A 17,331-nucleotide genomic window follows, 5' to 3' on the forward strand; every position below is an offset into this window, starting at 1 on the left:
TAAACTCAGTGGGATTAATGTGCATGAACACTAATTAGTTCAATTATATTAGTTATGAAATATGTAAACTTAGTTATAGGTATAAAGACATGTTACTCATTATTTGGTACAGGTTATGTTTTAAATTGGTTTCTCCCCTATATATTTGTCATTCCACTAGACAAATTGTCTACTTCTAAATTAGTATTTTCCAAATATATCAACTATCAGAATGAACTGGAGTAGGGAAATAAATTTGGAGTGGTACTTGGATAAAATACAGATTTTTTTTTGGCCCCACCCTCGGAAATTCTCACTCAATAGGAAAAGAGGTAGGCCCCAGGTGATTATGAAGACAGTAGATCATAGTTCTTTAATTTCTTTTCTTTTTTTTTTTTTTTTTTGGTCGGTCATGGATCCTAACCTCTGTGCCTGGGTGCTGTCCCTCAGCTCTTTAGCTCAAGGTTAGTGCTCTACCATTGAGCCACAGCACCACTTCTGGCTTTTTCTGCTTATGTGGTGCCAAGGAATTGAACCCAGAGCCTCATGCATGCAAGGCAAGTACTCTACTACTGAGCCACCTTCCCAGCTGGTCATAGTTCTTTTTTTTTTTTTTTTTTTTTTTTTAAATTTTTGGTTCTGGTCATGGGGCCTGAACTCTGGGCCCAGGCGTTGTCCCTCAGCTCTTCAGCTCAAGGCTAGTGCTCTACCACGTGAGCCACAGAGCCATTTGCAGCTTTTTTCTTTTTGCTTATGTGGTGCTGAGGAATTGAACCCAGGGCCTCATGCATGCAAGGCAAGTGCTCTACCACCACTGAGCCACCTTCCCAGCTCTCATAGTTTATTTTTGAATGTTTACATTTTCAACCTTCTGATCCCAAACAAAATTTTCCTCTCAGTACCTGGAGAAACAATTCTACAATTTCCACTCAGTTTCTACTTTTACAAGTCTTTCAGCAAACTCTTAGCTTATCTCTGCTTAGTACAAATATGATCTACATCTACAGCACTGAATTCAACTCTTCTTAGGCAAATATTTAATATACACATAGCAAAAATATATTAAAGCACTATTAAGTATGAGGCACTGTCACAGGCCCTTATGATATATCAATGATATATCAAGTAAACAAAATAAATTCCTGATCGTAAATGAACAATTTTTAAGTGCACATGAAACTTACTAAGACAATCATATTCAAAACTATAAAACTCTAAAAATATATTATAAACCAAACTATAAAGCAATAGATTTAAAAGAAATATATTCTCTAAATTAGAAACTAAGAAGACATTCTTCAAATTCCCAAATATTTGCAATGAAATAACTTATGACTCGAAAAGTTTAAAAAGTCTGAATCTTTATAATAAAAAGCTTTACAATAAAAAGTGTTTACAATTAAAAAGTGTTGGAAAAAAAGTTTAAAAAATTAGGAGGTTCTGAACTAGAAAAAAATTAAAACACAAAACTCATAAGCTATAGAGTTAAAACAATACTTACCAGGCCAAACATAGCAATTAACCCCTTTCTCAGGAATAAAAGTTCAACATCTTTAATTCTTTTCAATACTCATTCAATCATTCATTCATTCACCAGAAATTAATTACCTTAGCCTCTCTTTTAACAAATTAAGATAAAGGGGAAAAATAAATATCAGAGCAGTCAGTCAAACAGAAATACAAAAAAGAGAGAAAAATCAATGAACTGAACAGGTCTTGAGATCAATCAAGTTGATAGGCTTCTAGCCTGACAGATCAGGAGGAGAATAAGAGAGATAAAACACAACTTACTAATATCAGGATTGAGATTGTAGTACAGTGGTAGAGCACTTGTCCACCATACTTAAAGCCCTAGCTTGATTCTCAGTATGGCAAAACAAACAAAACAGCAACAATAACAAAAACACCAAACCAAATTACTGGTATCAAAATAACAGATATAATATCAATGTAGATTCCACAGATAGTAAAAAGATATTTAAGAAAATTATGAATGATTTTATGTCAGTAATTTTCACAACTGAGATGAATGGGAAATTTTCCTAGAAAGTCACAAACTACCAAAGCTCTCAGTAAGAAACAAATGGGACTGAAAGTGTAGTTTCATCAAGAATGCCTACCTAAGCATGCTTTAGGCTCAGGATTGATCCTCAGCACTGCTAAGAGAGAGGCTGGTGGGGTTGGGGAGAAAGATGAGGAGGAGCAGGAAGAGGAAAAGAAATTACTTCATAGCTCTGTATCTATTATGGCAGAATAACTTGTGGCTGAAAATTTTACTCCAAGAAAACCTCAAGGCTATATGATTTGGTTGATTCATTGTCCCAAATCTTTAAGAAATTTGTTCAAACTAGGGAATATCTAGAACAATGATTTTAGAAACATTACTTCTAGGTTTATCTGTGTGGATGCTTTCAGAGGAAATTGTCAAGTGACTTGGAATACTGAGCAAGGAAGATCTGCTCTCACTGCTGGCAGGCACCATACAATTTACTGGGAGCTCAGATAGAATGAAAAAGGTTCTATCTCGGTACTGGGACACAGGCTTGTCTTGCCCTTGATCAGACCTCCAGACTTTGGCTTTTGGACTAAAGAGTTATCCATGAGTTCCTCAAGTTCTCAAGCGTTTGAAAATTACATGATCAGTTTCCTTGTTTTTGCAGCTTTTTGATGTGGACAGAATAAGCTGCCAACATTATAAGAGCTTTTAGTTTTATCTCTGATGTTGGATTCTTCTGTTCTCATCCATCTACCCATCCACCTATCCACCTACTACCTACCTACCTACCTACCTACCTACCTACCTACCTACCTACCTACCTACCTTCCTACCTGCATTTTCTACTGGTTCTGTCTTTTATGAAGAATTCTAACACAGAAGTAATACTTCTCAATTAATTCTAGGACCCCAGTATTCCAAAGTCACACAAAACAAAGCTAATACAGAAAGATAAATCTCTATACAGTACTACTCATGACAAATGTAAAAACTTAGCAAAGTAACTCTAACTATATATTAAAAAGATGATTCACCATAACCAAATGGGATTTATCCCAGGAATTCATAATTGATATCACAATAAAAGGAAAATTCTTATACTCTGGGATAAAGGAAATTAGTGATAAATTCTTAATATCTTTGTCTTTCATTAGGCTACTTTACAATTCAGTATAACAAGCTTCTCAATCTTGACACTTCTGACATTGAGGTGGGATGATTCTCTCTCTTATGGGGGTCGGGCTTTATAGGATGTTTATTAGCATCCTTGGGCCCTTCCCAGTAGCTGCAACAACACTTTTTTTCTTCCAGTGGGACAACAAGAGGTATTTACAAATACTGTCTAATTCCCTGGAGACAAAAATCTTTCATCAGGAACTACTGTGATAGAGAAAAAAGTTAAATTTCAGGAAATAACAATGCAAAAATTAATCTGTATAAACAGGAAAGAAAATGTGATCTAATAGAAAGTTATTCCTCTACCTTCCAAAGTACCATCCAAAGGTCAGTTTTGCATTAATTCTTAAATTATTTCAAGACACTCATTAAATGGACTGTGGCAATATTTCTTTTTACTCAGTTAAAAAAACAAAAGAGTGTAGGGTTGGGGCTGGGGTGGCTCAAGTGGTAGAGGTCTTGGCAAACATGCCATGGGTTTAATCCCCAGGGCTGGGGGCGAGAGAAGTTTTAAGTCTTTGACAATTTGTTAGAAGAAGAAGAAGAAGAAGAAGAAGAAGAAAAAAAGAACAGAGAAGAAAGTTAAGAAAGTAATATAAGCAAAGTGAATTTGATCAAAGTACTTTATGTGCAGGCATGTAAATACCAAAGTAAAATTCCTTTGGTCAATTAATTGATGCCAATAAATTTTCAAGTCTATCAAACATGTTCATATTGTCTTTGAAAGAATCATGATAAAAACATATAAAAAACTATGTTCCAATCGAATAAGCAAAGCATAGTAAGGAGCCTAGACTTCCATTCTTGCTACATGGTTGAGAGACTCCCGGCAATGGTGGACTTCCACCTTCATCTAGCAGTAGTAAGAGAAAACTTACCCCTCCTTACTAAGGTAGTATAAGACCACTAGAAGAAATTCAGGACTTTCACTACCACCTAGTGGTGATGAGGTCAAAACATTGCTACAATACCAGTAGAGATGATATAAGCAGCAATAGGATTCCCATACCTCTCAGCTTAGGTATACAGGCAGCCTGTTAGGGAGCAGAAACTTTCATACCTGCCTAGCAAAGATGAAAACCCCACCCTCAGCCTAAGGTATTAGTGAATGCCAAGTGAGAAACATGGACTTACATGTCTATTGGGCAGTAATGAAGCAGTACCTCAAATCTGCCTGACATAACTGTGTCTAAGAAACCAAATAAAAACAGTGAAAACAAAAGGTTCCGGTAAGATCTAGACTCTCAGGCTTGGGGCATGGCTAAAGTGTTTGCCATAGCAAGTATCAGCCCATGAATACAAACTCTAGTACTGCCAAAAATAATAAAAACAAGAATCCCCAAACTCAAAAAAGAGTCTCAAAACCAGTCCACTGCATACAACTAGTTCTAGCCTAGCTGAGCTGCTCATCGGGATCTGGTGCCCTGTGACAAAGTATACTTACCTAACCTCACTGGGCAAAGACTGTCATCTGTCCTGCTTTCAGTGTGATAAATGTAGAAAGACACTGACCTCCCAGAGCCACGCGGTGCAAGAAGGCAAGCCCTACTGCAACCATCCAAGCTACTCTGCCATGTTTGGGTCCAAAGGCTTTGGATGGGGTGGAGCTGAGAGTCACACTTGCTAGCAGACCTAGATTGTGAAGATCCTATCCTCCGCTACCTGCCTGTCCAGAGAAGATACCAGGCCTTAACTTCCAGATACCCCTAGTTCCTGTTAGCCTTTGATGACTTCAGTAATACTACAGAATGTTTTCAAAGTCTTAAACCACAATAAAAACTTATCCAGATGTGTGAATAGCAAGTCATTACCAGAAAAATTTCAAAGGACAAAAAGACCAGTAAATGTCACATAAAAATAAAAGGGAAGAAAGAATTTTCTAATAACAATTTACCATCATAAAATGCTTCAATGCCAGTGGCTCATGTCTACAATCCCAACTATTCAGGAGGCTGAGATCTGAAGATCATGGTTTGAAGCCAGCCTAAGCAGACAAAACCCTTAAATCTTCAATTAACCAGCAAAAGTCTGGAATAGCAGGTATGGCTCAAGTGGTAGAGTGCCAGTCAAGGTGGAAAAAGTTGTAGCAAGAACATGAGGCCTGAAGTTCAAGCCTTAGTTAGTACTTGTACGAAATAAATAAATAAAAATTTAAAAAGGGGTAGAAGTGTTCAAAGGGGTGACATTGACCAAGATGCATAGTATTCATAAAATGCTTTCTTGAATGTTCTTTTGTACAACTAAAGCTAAAACATAAGATTTAAAAATAAAAATAAATAAATGAACCTTCAATGAATAGTTATAAATATGCCTGAAACATATGAAAAAAGTTTTAGCAAAAAAGTACATACACAAGTAGCTCAAGTAAAAACACCAATGAACAAGTCAATAACAGAATGTAGAAGACAGTGAAAATATCAGTGAATTTAAAAACTGAATATTATAAATTGTCCAATATAAACAGAAGAAAAAAAATACCTTGTGGGGGAAAAAGCAACCAAACCAAACTAAAGGAAAATTGTTTAAAAAGGAAAAAATAATCAGAAACAAATATTGCTGAAGGGCTCACTAAGGACTAAAATAAACCATTAGGAATTGGCAGTATGAAGACAACCTTAACAGAAAAGTTTCAAAGGCTAGAGATTAGATTGACAGATAAGAGGTCAGACTTTAGTAGACTAAGGGAAATAAAAATGAATACAGCCAACTTCTCTAGTAGGAGGCAGAAGAATGAGAAAGTAAATGAAGGGACACATGGATTCCAGGTATCAAGATTTGCTACTTACTTCTAAGATGGGCTGTCTTCAATAAATGTATAAGCTAACTGGTCACTGGTCAAGAACAAAAAAACAAAAAAACAAAAAACCCAAGCCACAAACTTGATGCAAGAAGTAGAGGATCAAATCAGGACTGAAGCCTTTAACTATATCAGAGATGGATCTAATATTCAAGTTGATGAGTGGGTCCTTAAGATAAAAAACAGTGACACTTCATTTGTTAAAACATAAGGCACATGGGGCTGAGAAGGTGGCTCAGTGGTAGAGCACTTGTCTTGCATGCATGAGTCCCTGGGTTCGATTCCTCAGCACCACATAAGCAGAAAAAAAAAAAGCCGGAAGTGGAACTATGGCTCACATGGTAGCACGCTAGCCTTGAGCTGAAGAGCTGAGGGACAGCGCCCAGGCCCAGAGTTCAGGCCCCACGACCGGACCCAAAAAAACCCAAAAACCAAAAAACAAAAACAACAACATAAGGCACAGAACATGAAATTACAAATCATAATTCATTTTCCTCAACAGAAATATACACATATATAGGTGTGTGTGTGTGTGTGTGTGTGTGTGTGTGTGTGTGTGTGTGTGTGTGTGGTGTGTATAATTTAACTTCATGTTTGTCCATAAGTTAAATACCATAAAATATTGGTAGGCATTAGGCATGTCTCTGTCTAAAATCATGTATATTATTACTCTTTTATACTCAAGAGTATCACAAGCCAGGATACTGTAAAGACACTGGCACATCCACAATAACTTGCACTATTCACAATAGTCAAGTTGTGGAAACAGCCCAAATGCCCGAAAATAGATGAATGGATCAAAAAAAATGTGGTATCTATACACAATGGAATTTTACACAGCGATTAGAAAGAATAATTATTATGTCACCTGCAGAGAAATAGATGGCCATAGAACAAGTCATATTAGGTGAGGTAAGCCAAGCTCAGAGAGACAAATCATACATGTTTTCTTTCATATGTGGAAGCTAGAACTAAAATACAGAGGAACATGATAAATTACAAAGAACTCTAGGCATTCATACACAATGAGACCAAGGAGGATACCTTAGGAGAGGAACACAAAGACGCAATGCCTATCTCATCATATAACATAATATTCATCGGAATAACCTCCAGGAAATGTTGAAATTTTTTTCCTCATTGTGTTTTTGTTTTCTTTTCTTTCTGTCTTGTTTATATATTTATCTGTCTTTGGGAGGGTAAGGGGGAACACAGAAATGGAGGGACAAATGTAGGTGAACAAATGCAGGTGAACAAATGCAGCAGTGGTATTCACTAGAGACTATGTTGAAAATGAACTACACAACTTGTAGGTGGAGATAGGAGGGGAAAACTGGGAGAGAGTGAGGGAAGGAGTGACATCATCCAGAAAGAAATGTACCCATTACCTGACTTATAACTGTAATCCATCTGTACACCATTATCACAACAACTATGAAAGAATTTTCAAAAAAGAAGGAACTAGAGATTTAGGGAGACAGAGGATAATTGTATTAGTATTATTATTTATGGTCACTTGGATAAGGTGCCTAAATAGCTTTTGGGATTGTAGCTAATACCCAATTGTCTTTACTTTTGCTCTTATGCAGACTGGAATTAGCCATCCCTTTCCTATCCTTGTGAGATCAACTCTATTCTATATTTACTGTGACTATTCATAGGAATTAAATAGTCTGGTATGGTCACAATAACAATATACAAATGGCCAAAATTTTTATGTGAAAAAATTTGCCAATATTATTTATAATCAAACTATTTCATACCTTGTTTCCACACTGTTTCACCCTTACGTATAATTATTATGTATTAAATTTTCTTAGAAGAGTGAAAGTCAAATTCTATCAAGTCAAAGGAATAGAATTGAAATTCTTCAAAGAATGTCTCTGCACTGAACCTCAATCTTTACTATATATATTTGTCATAAGACACTTTCTGCTCCTCTGTATTAGCTTGTACAAGCAGTCCCTCATGTTTTACAACATCATTTCTTTTTTTTTTTTTTTTCTTCTGTTAGTCGTGGGGCTTGAACTCTGGGCTTGGGTGCTGTCCCTGTGCTCTTCAGCTCAAGGCGAGCACTCTACCGCTTGAGCCACAACACCACTTCCAGTTTTCTAGTGGTTTTTATTGGAGATAAGAGTCTCATGGACTTTCCTGCCTGGGCTGGCTTTGAACCACAATCCTCAGATCTCAGCCTCCTGAGTAGCTAGGATTACAGGTGTGAGCCACTGGTGCCCGGCTACAACATCATTTCTTAAAGCATCAATCCTATAATTATAGTGCCTTTCTTCCTTCACTTTCAAATCAGTATTAAAAAAAAACAATTCTTGTGGCTGGGTATGTGGCTACACCAGGACCTGGTTTCAGTCCCAAGCACCATCAACCAACCAACCAAACAAAATAAATGGATCCAAGCTATCCAATCATAACATGCTGTGAATTTATGATCTTGAAAATATACATTTCAATACTGTAACATATTAGATTTTATTTGAATTTTACTTATATCAATAAAAGCTAACAATGATTTTTATTAATTTGATTAAAGCGCATGGAGGAAAAGGAGCAATTATGAATACATGGTTAATTTAGTTAAAAAAAAAAAGCCCTACCTTAGGTGAAGCAGAGAGATCTCTTCCTGCAGAAGCAAGCATGTTCTCATTTACCCCTCCTGTCTTTGGTGAAAGGACTGGTGGAGCCGGTGCCTTTCTTTTCACTCTCTTTTCAGTTTCCACTTCTTGAACCGTATTTGCCAAGTTATTTGGAGAAGTTGGTTTAGGTTCATAAAAAGGATTTGATCTAAATGCAAGAATAATTATTGTTAAGTGCCTTTAAAAAATAGTTTTTCAGTTAAAATAATAAAACATGTCCTGAAAATTACATTTTCCCCCAAATAAGTCCAAATGACTAAAGCTTAGCCCATTTCTAGCCATATTTAAACAAAATATCCCTTTATAAAATATTTAAAATAATTTAAAATATAGTTACGCTCAACTTGAACAATCATATACAGAGCTTTACAAAAATGTAATGTTAAAAAATGGTAAGGGTAAGCAAATTCAGTCACTGTATTAAATGTACACTATGTAAAAAATGAACTATGTAACTTGTGGATAGAGGCAGAAAGGGGGAAATGAGGGATGAACCAAGGAAGCAGTGTCACCGTTCAACAAGTATTATACTCATAACCTGACTTGTGCAGCTATAACCCCTTTGTACACCTACTTAATAATAACAATTTTGTTTTAAAAAGGCAACCCTATCTATTCCCTATCCCTATAGGAAAACAAGAAAGATGTGTAAATATCAATTTACTGAAATTTTCATGCTCCATTTCATTTTAAAATATCATTATTTCAGTCTTACACCTAAATGACGATGTAGCTAGTTAGAAAATTCTAGTTGTAAGTTAAATTATTTCAGTGCCTTGACAATATTAACCCATGGTCAACCTCATGTCGTTCTACTTAAGTTATCTTTTATTTGCAGTTACTGTTAAAGATCTCTTTATTTCTGGTTTGGGGCAATTTTACTAAGATGTGTCTAAACAAACTTCTAGTTTGTCCTATTTTCAAGCTTCTTATATTTCATGAGTTAGAAGATTTATATATTTTCTCACTTGTGATAAATTATGAGACTATTTCTCTAAATAATAAAAAGGAGTTATATAATTACTGATTAATACATTTAAAACACATGCATGATACAATGATAGTTTTAGTCATCAACTGACTGTATGTAAATAATGTGGCAGTCTCAAAAGATATATGAGTGCTGCTGAAGCTATCTTGGCTTGTCTAAGAATATGCTTGGTGGTTCATATGACATACTTAGCTAAAAAAGCAATGCATTAAACACATGCATAAACACAACTGTTTACTTAAATGGTACTTGATACTGGGAAAATTACTTAAGGAATTACCAATTTCTGTGTTCTGCTGATCATCTATAATATGAATAATCTGTTTCAGGATTCTGAATATTGGAAAATATTTAAATTCTCCCAATAATTTTTTTCTTCATACTATATACTTTAGTAATATATTAGTTACATGATTAACTTACTGAAAATCAAAAAGTCAGGACATTTATATTACTTATGGTTTGAAATTTCATCTAGGAAAACAAATTACAGAAAAATACACTGGAAATCGGTTGTGAACAGGATTAATTAAAACATAACTGAAAAAATAATACAATGTGAAACAACTACATAGTGAAATCTGTAGTCATTTCCTTGCATTTTCAAAGCCTATGCTTCATTGGAAAAACAATTCAAACGCATTAAAGTGAACATGCAGCTTCTCTGAATAAAAATGATATGACAGGCTTCCTTGAGAAACAGACACACAGTGATACCACAAACAGTTGCATGTGAGCTCTCAAAAGTCACCTGATAAATGTTCCACTATTACTGCATATCAGAGGACCCAATACCATTTATTTGTAACAACTTTATGTCAAAGAATGTAGAAAGAACATAGTATTGGAAGATGATTCATAGAAGCTTTTCATGTGATAACTGGTCATAAGTTTATTATTCAAGTAAGAATAAATTTTGGAAAATTTCTGCTGCTATTCTAGTTAAACTTTCAGAGAGAAAAGATGAGCAATACCAAGGAAGTAATTAACAAACCAAGTTCTTCCTAGACTAGCACATTAGTTGATATAAAATCTTTAGAATTCCTATAAATATTCCTACCAAAAAAAGCTGAATTGTTATAGGCTCTCTCTGGTAAGTCCAGATGATTGAGCAACTTAGAATGTTTTTATTCATGGGAACCTTGTTAAAGACTTTGACTTTCATATGAAAAAGGAATGGTCGAAAAGGAAACACCCAGTGATTCTGATTTTAGTTTTCATTAAGGCCGTTTTAAAAGTTTAAGCAAACATTAGCTGTCTTTTTAATTTGTTAATTCAAGAAGGCAGGGTGTGTAGTTATTGTGTAATACTCATGCATCTTGAAATGACTGAGTGTTTGTACTTATAAAGTTTGCATTTGCACTCAAATACTCTAGGTGTGTGGCTATTACTCAGCACCTACACCACCCATGAGGAATTTTATTTTGATCACACATAGGTATTTCAAAGAAAACAAACACAAAAACTTTAGCAGGAGTTGAGTCAATTTTTCAACTATATAGTTTAAATTAGTACTGAGAACTCAACCTTTGTTTGGAATCAGACACTCTAAGTAAATATGAAAGTTAGAACATCTTAAGCTTTTATCAAAAAGCCATACTGTGGGAATATATATCACATGCAAGAGCCATTATATATACATATATGTTATGTTTAAACACACGATTCTAGGACAAAAATAAATCAACTCTGTCATTCTTTCCAATACTCAAAATATTTTAAGTTTGTATAGTTCCATTAAATCATCTGCTTAGGTCAAAGAGACCCTATGCTCTCATAATTGCTTACTTGAGTAGTTTCTATAGACACTTTAATGACTTGCTCAACTTGCTCACCTCTAAGTCATCAATGCCTCTTACAAAGTACAGCTCCTAAAAGTAAAATAGTTCTTAAACAGGAGTTAAAAAATCTATAGTAGATTATATTTCTCCCTTTATACAAATCAATTACTCAACTTTTATTCATCAAAGGGGCTTTTTTCTTTCAATCCACATGTACCATATTTTGAAAAATATTCCTATTGTTAAAGAGTATTTTCCCAATATTTAAATATTGGGAAAGTTCATATGTTTCCAAGGAAAGCAAAGATCCACTGCAAGTAAACCTATCATTTATATTCTTTATTTTTTTATTTTTTATATAAAATTATATTTATATATATTTTTATATTTATATTATTTTTATATTTTATATTATATAATTTATATTTTATATTTTATTATTATTATTTATTATTTTATAGCTATCACTTGTCCTATATCCATTATTTAAATCAAAGAAATTCAGAGGCCCAAGAATTTCTAGTATGGATTATTATTACTATTATCATTATTATTATTCAGGTGACATGACATTGTTTTTAATACAATTAAAGAATGCTTTTCTTGTTTGTTTAATATATATTTTAATATATATTTTATAAAATATATATTTGATATTTTTATAAAATACTATACAGAGGGGTTAAAGTTATATGAGTAGGGCAATGAGTACATTTCCTATGGAGCATTGTTACCTCCTCCTGTTTTTCTTATTAAAACCATTTTAGTTAGCATTTTAGTTAGCTATTGATACTTAATAATAAAATGGTCCAGCCTTATGTATAATTTGGTGAGTTTGTTTCCCTCATATATACGATTGTGAAACCCAAATACCACAATCAAGATAAAAATATTTCCATTCCCCCAAAAGTTCCCTTTGAAAAACGTCCCTTTTAAGTCTCTCCCTTTTAGTTCTGATCAATAGGCAACCACTTCCCTGCTTTCTCTTGTTTGAATACCCTAAAATTTCCAATAAATAGTACAATACAGCATGTACTTTTTTTTTCTGGTTTGGCTTCTTTTTTTTTTTTTTTTTTTTTTTTTGGGTCCGTTCATGGGGCCTGGACTCTGGGCCTGGGTGCTGTCCCTCAGCTCTTCAGCTCAAGGCTAGCGCTCTACCACTTGAGCCACAGCGCCACTTCCGGCTTTTTTCTTTTTGCTTATGTGGTGCTGAGGAATCGAACCCAGGGCCTCAGGCATGCAAGGCAAGCGCTCTACCACTGAGCCACCTTCCCAGCCCTGGTTTGGCTTCTTTCAATCAGCACAATGATTTTCAAAATAATACATGAAGTAAGAAATAGTTTGTTTTCTTGATTACTACATAGTATTCCATTGTATGGATATACTGCAATTTACTTATTCATTTCCCTACTAAAAAGCATTTGACTTTCTCCAGTTTTATTATAAAAGTCTTGCATTTTCTTTCACTTTTTTTTGTGAATATCTAGGAACAGACTGGTTAGGTTGTATGTATAATATTTTTAGATACTGACAAATTTGTTTGCTAAAATGGTTGAAATAATTTAAAACTTAAGCATGATTTTATTATGTTTTTGTTGTGTTGTGTTGTTTATTTTGATTTTATTATAAGTTGTTGCTGTTTTATTTTGAGAGGGTTCTCACTATAGAGCCTAGACTGACCTCAAACTTGCAGTGCTCCTGCCTCCAACACCCTTAACTGATGACTAATGAAGATGAACGGTTTTACATTTGTTGCCATTTTCTTTTGTGAAATGTCTGTTCAAGTATTTCCCTCCTTTGTTACTAGGTTAAAAACTTTCACATAAGCCACAACACCACTTCCAGCTTTTTCTGCTTATGTGGTGCTGAGGAATTGAACCCAGGGCCTCATGCATGCAAGGCAACCACTCTACCACTGAGCCACCTTCCCAGCCCCTTAATAAGGGTTTTATAAAGAAAGAAGAACTTAATTTTTTAAGTTCAAATTGAAGTATTTTTCACTCTGATTTGTTGTGCATTTTGCATTCTATTTAAAAAAAATTTTTTTAATCTGTAGGCCAATGGCTATAATCCTAGCTAAGGAGGCTTAGCTCTGAAGATCACAGTTTGAAGCCAGCCCAGGGAAGAAAGAGTCCATGAAATTCTTTCTTCAATAAACCATCAAAAAGCCAGAAGTAGAGTTGTAGCTCTAGTGGTAGGGTGCTAGCCTTGAGCAAAAGTTGTTCAGGTACAGCACCCAGGCCCCGAGTTCATACCTCAGGACTCAGCAATAAACAAACAAAGAAAAAGGGAAAGAGAAAAAAGAAAATTGTACATATCCAGGGACATTTAGATTTGTCTCCCAGCTTTCTAACAGTTCAATGTTTTTATTCTCTTCTTTAAATGGATATTGCATTTTATTTTTTTGCTTTAGGTATTTTTTTTTAGATTGTGAAAGTACCATACAGAGGGGTTACAATTACCAGAGCAAGGTAATGATTACATTTCTTATCAAGCTTTGTTGCCTCCTCCTTTGTTTCCCCTACCCATTCCTTCCCATCTCCACCCCTCCCCCCCATCTCCCCCCCCCCCCCCCCCGGTGCCAAAGTTGTAAAGTTCGTTTTTTGACATAACATCTTGTACATCTCATTGTTGCAATGGGCCCACCTGTATCCCTATTTAAGCAATTTTTTTCCCCTTCCCTTCCACAAATTATACCAATATCAAATACAGTGAAAACAGGGGTTATACCGTGGGGGAAGGACATAAAAAGCAACAAAGAAATATCTTATGAATATGTTAGCATATTTAGCATATTTATAAGATAGCAAGAAAGAAAAACCATTTGAGTCCTTATCTTGGGGTTCATTTCGTCTAACATCAACTTATCTGACTTTTTCTGCTTGTCTCAGACATATACTAGTTATTGCAAATAAGGGAAACCATGGGACCCATGTGTCTTTGGGCCTGGCTTACTTCACTTCATATAATCTTTTCCAAGTCTTTCCATTTCCTAACTGGCACAAGAATAGACCTCAGGACTAATGGAATAGAATTGAAAACCCAGAAATGAACCCACAGACCTATAGCCACTTAATCTTTGAAAAGGGAGCTAAAAAAAATAGAATGGAGGGCTGGGAAGTTGGCTCAGTGGTAGAGCGCTTGCCTTCCATGCCTGAGGCCCTGGGTTCGATTCCCCAGCACCACATAAGCAAAAAGAAAAAAGTCAGAAGTGGTGCTATGGCTCAAGTGGTAGAGTACTAGCCTTGAGCTGAAGAGCTGAGGGACAGCGTTCAGGCCCAGAGTTCAGGCCCCACGACCAGACCCAAAAAAAAAAAAAAAAAAAAATAGAATGGAAGAAAGACAGCCTCTTCAGTAAATGGTGCTGGCAAAACTGGTTAATCACTTGTAGAAAACTAAAGCTAGATCCTTGTATATCACCCTGCACCAGAATCAACTCCAAATGGATCAAAGACCTCGGAGTCAAAGTAGAGACTGAAAACATTACAGGATGGAATAGGAGAAACCCTAGGTCTCCTTGCCACAGGCCAAAATTTTCTTAATAGAGACCCAGAAACACAACAAATCAAAGAAAAGTTGGACAAATGGGATTGCATGAAATTGCAGAGCTTCTGCATGGCAAAGGTCATAGCTAGCAAGATCAATAGAAAGCCTATGGATTGGGAGAAGATCTTCTCTAGCCATACAATAGACAAGGGTCTCATATCTAAAATATACCTGGAACTCAAAAAATTAAATCCCCCAACAACAAATCCTCAAAGAAACAACTGCCCAATAAATAAGTGGGCTAAAGACTTAAAGAGTAACTTCTCTGAAGAGGAAAGAAGGATGGCCAATAGACACGTGAAGAAATGCTCAACCTCCCTAGCTATAAAAGAAATGCAAATCAAAACAACATTGAGATACCACCTCACCCCAGTTAGAATGGCTTTAATCAAGAACTCTAGGGCTGGGAAGGTGGCTCAGTGGTAGAGTGCTTGCCTTGCATGCATGAGGCCCAGCACTGCATAAGCAGAACAAAAACAAACAAACAAAAAACTCTAATAACAACAGATGCTGGAGAAGATGTGGACAGAAGGGAACCCTACTGCATTGTTGGTGGGAGTGTAAACTTGTTCAACCACTTTTGAAAGTAGTGTGGAGGTTCCTCAAAAGACTCCACATAAGTCAGGTGCCAGTGGCTCAGGCCTATAATCTTAGCTACTCAGGAGGCTGAGATCTGAGGATCGCGGTTCAAAGCCAGCCAGCGCAGGAAAGTCTGTGAGACTCTTATCTCCAATAAACCACTAGAAAACTGGAAGTGGACCTGTGGCTCAAGTGGTAGAGTGCTCGCCTTGAGCTGAAGAGCGCATGGACAGCACCCAGGCCCAGAGTTCAAGCCCTACGACCGACACCCCCCTCCCCCCTCAAAAAAAAGACTCCACATAGAGCTCCCCTATGACCCAGCAATCCCACTTTTGGGCATTTGTCCAAATGATCACAAACAAGACCATACTAAAGCTACCAGCACAACTATGTTTATTGAAGCATTATTTACCAGAGCTAAGATATGGAACCAATCCAGATGCCCCTCAGTAGATGAATGGATCAAGAAAATGTGGTATATATACACAACGGAATTCTATGTCTCTATCAGAAATGATATTGCACTTTAGTTAAATTCTGTATATGGTAAGGGTTTTTTTTTTAATGCTTCTGAATGTAAAAGTTTTACTAGATTAAGTAATTCTGGGTGTCTGTGAGGATGTTTTCAGAGAAGACTGGTGTGTATGTCTGAACCAACCACAGAGTAGGCCGACCCCCCCTTCCCTTCAACATAGGAAGCCTGGATAGAACAAGAATAGAGGAAAGGCAAACAGATCTTTCTGGAACTGGCAAACATTTTTTCTTCTGGGCTTGAATATCAGAACTCCAGGAACTCCAGACCTTAGTTTTTAGACTTAAAAACTTTCCAGCCCAAGGTTCTCAGGCTTCTGGAGTTGCACTAGGCCATACTGTAGACATCCAGGATCTCCAGTTTATAGGCAGCCTATGATGGAATTTCAGACTTTCACAAGCCAATTCCCCTTAATAAATCTCCTTTCTTCCTCCCTACCTCCAGCCCCTCTCTTCCCCTCCCCTTTTTCCCTCCCTACCTGACTTCCATCTCTTCTCTCCTTCTCCTATTTCCAACCCAAGCCCCTAGGTTCTGTGTTTCTGGATAGTCCTCACACAGAGTTGAATCTCTAAATCAATAAAAAAGAATGTCTTTGTGAATGGAGGAAGGGTAGACAGATACAATCATTATACTTAGTGTACATTATATAAAAGTTGAACTACACTATGTGACTTGAGGGTATAGATAGGATTGGTAGAAATGAGGGGAATCAATGGATGGCATAATAGTGATCAAGATACACTGTACTCATAATCTTATTTGTACGCCTGAAACCCCTTGTACAACCACGGCCATCCTTAGCTATACCATGGTTTACTTATTGCAGCTTCCCTATATTGCGGGTTTGTTTGTGTGTTTGTTTAGTACACAGACCAGGACCAGACTCGGGGCCTTGCACTTGCTAAGCAAATGCTCTTCCACTGAGCTAAATCTCCAACCCCTATTGTCCCTATTGTGGTTTTTTTTTTTTAATTGAATTCTGTATCATGGAATTTTCGCTACATTGTGAGATTTTGCACTGTATATAAGTATATAATATTTGTGACTTTACTGATTTTAATTATAATTGTCTAAAACAATTAAAAATGTTAATTTAGTTTAAGAAGAGAGTAGGAAAGCTTTATAGGAGAGTAGGAGGGGTTTATAAAGCCTTAAAATATATAATTAAATAAACTTACTACTGCTACTTTGCAGAATTTCAACTATTTCAGGGGTCTTTGGAATATAACTTCCATGACAGGTGAGGAATTTCTGTATTTAATTTTTTAAGTTATATCTTTGAATATATAGGTATAATATTTCCATT

The 17,331-nt window shown here is 35.9% G+C and overlaps 1 protein-coding gene across 7 annotated transcripts in view; it reads right to left on the minus strand.

Annotated features, from left to right (window-relative positions):
• Ehbp1 (EH domain binding protein 1) overlaps window positions 1-17,331 on the minus strand; it is a 305,708-nt gene that overhangs the window by 117,814 nt on the left and 170,563 nt on the right. For all 7 annotated transcript variants that reach the window (XM_070004546.1, XM_070004547.1, XM_070004551.1 and 4 more), the window contains one exon: window positions 8,558-8,744. In XM_070004546.1, the coding sequence (XP_069860647.1) occupies window positions 8,558-8,744 (187 nt within the window). The remainder of the gene's footprint in view (window positions 1-8,557; window positions 8,745-17,331) is intronic.

Source organism: Dipodomys merriami, unplaced genomic scaffold (genome assembly GCF_024711535.1).
Source record: "Dipodomys merriami isolate MVZ:Mamm:240054 unplaced genomic scaffold, mDipMer1.0.p SCAF_63, whole genome shotgun sequence".
NCBI lineage: Eukaryota > Metazoa > Chordata > Mammalia > Rodentia > Heteromyidae > Dipodomys > Dipodomys merriami.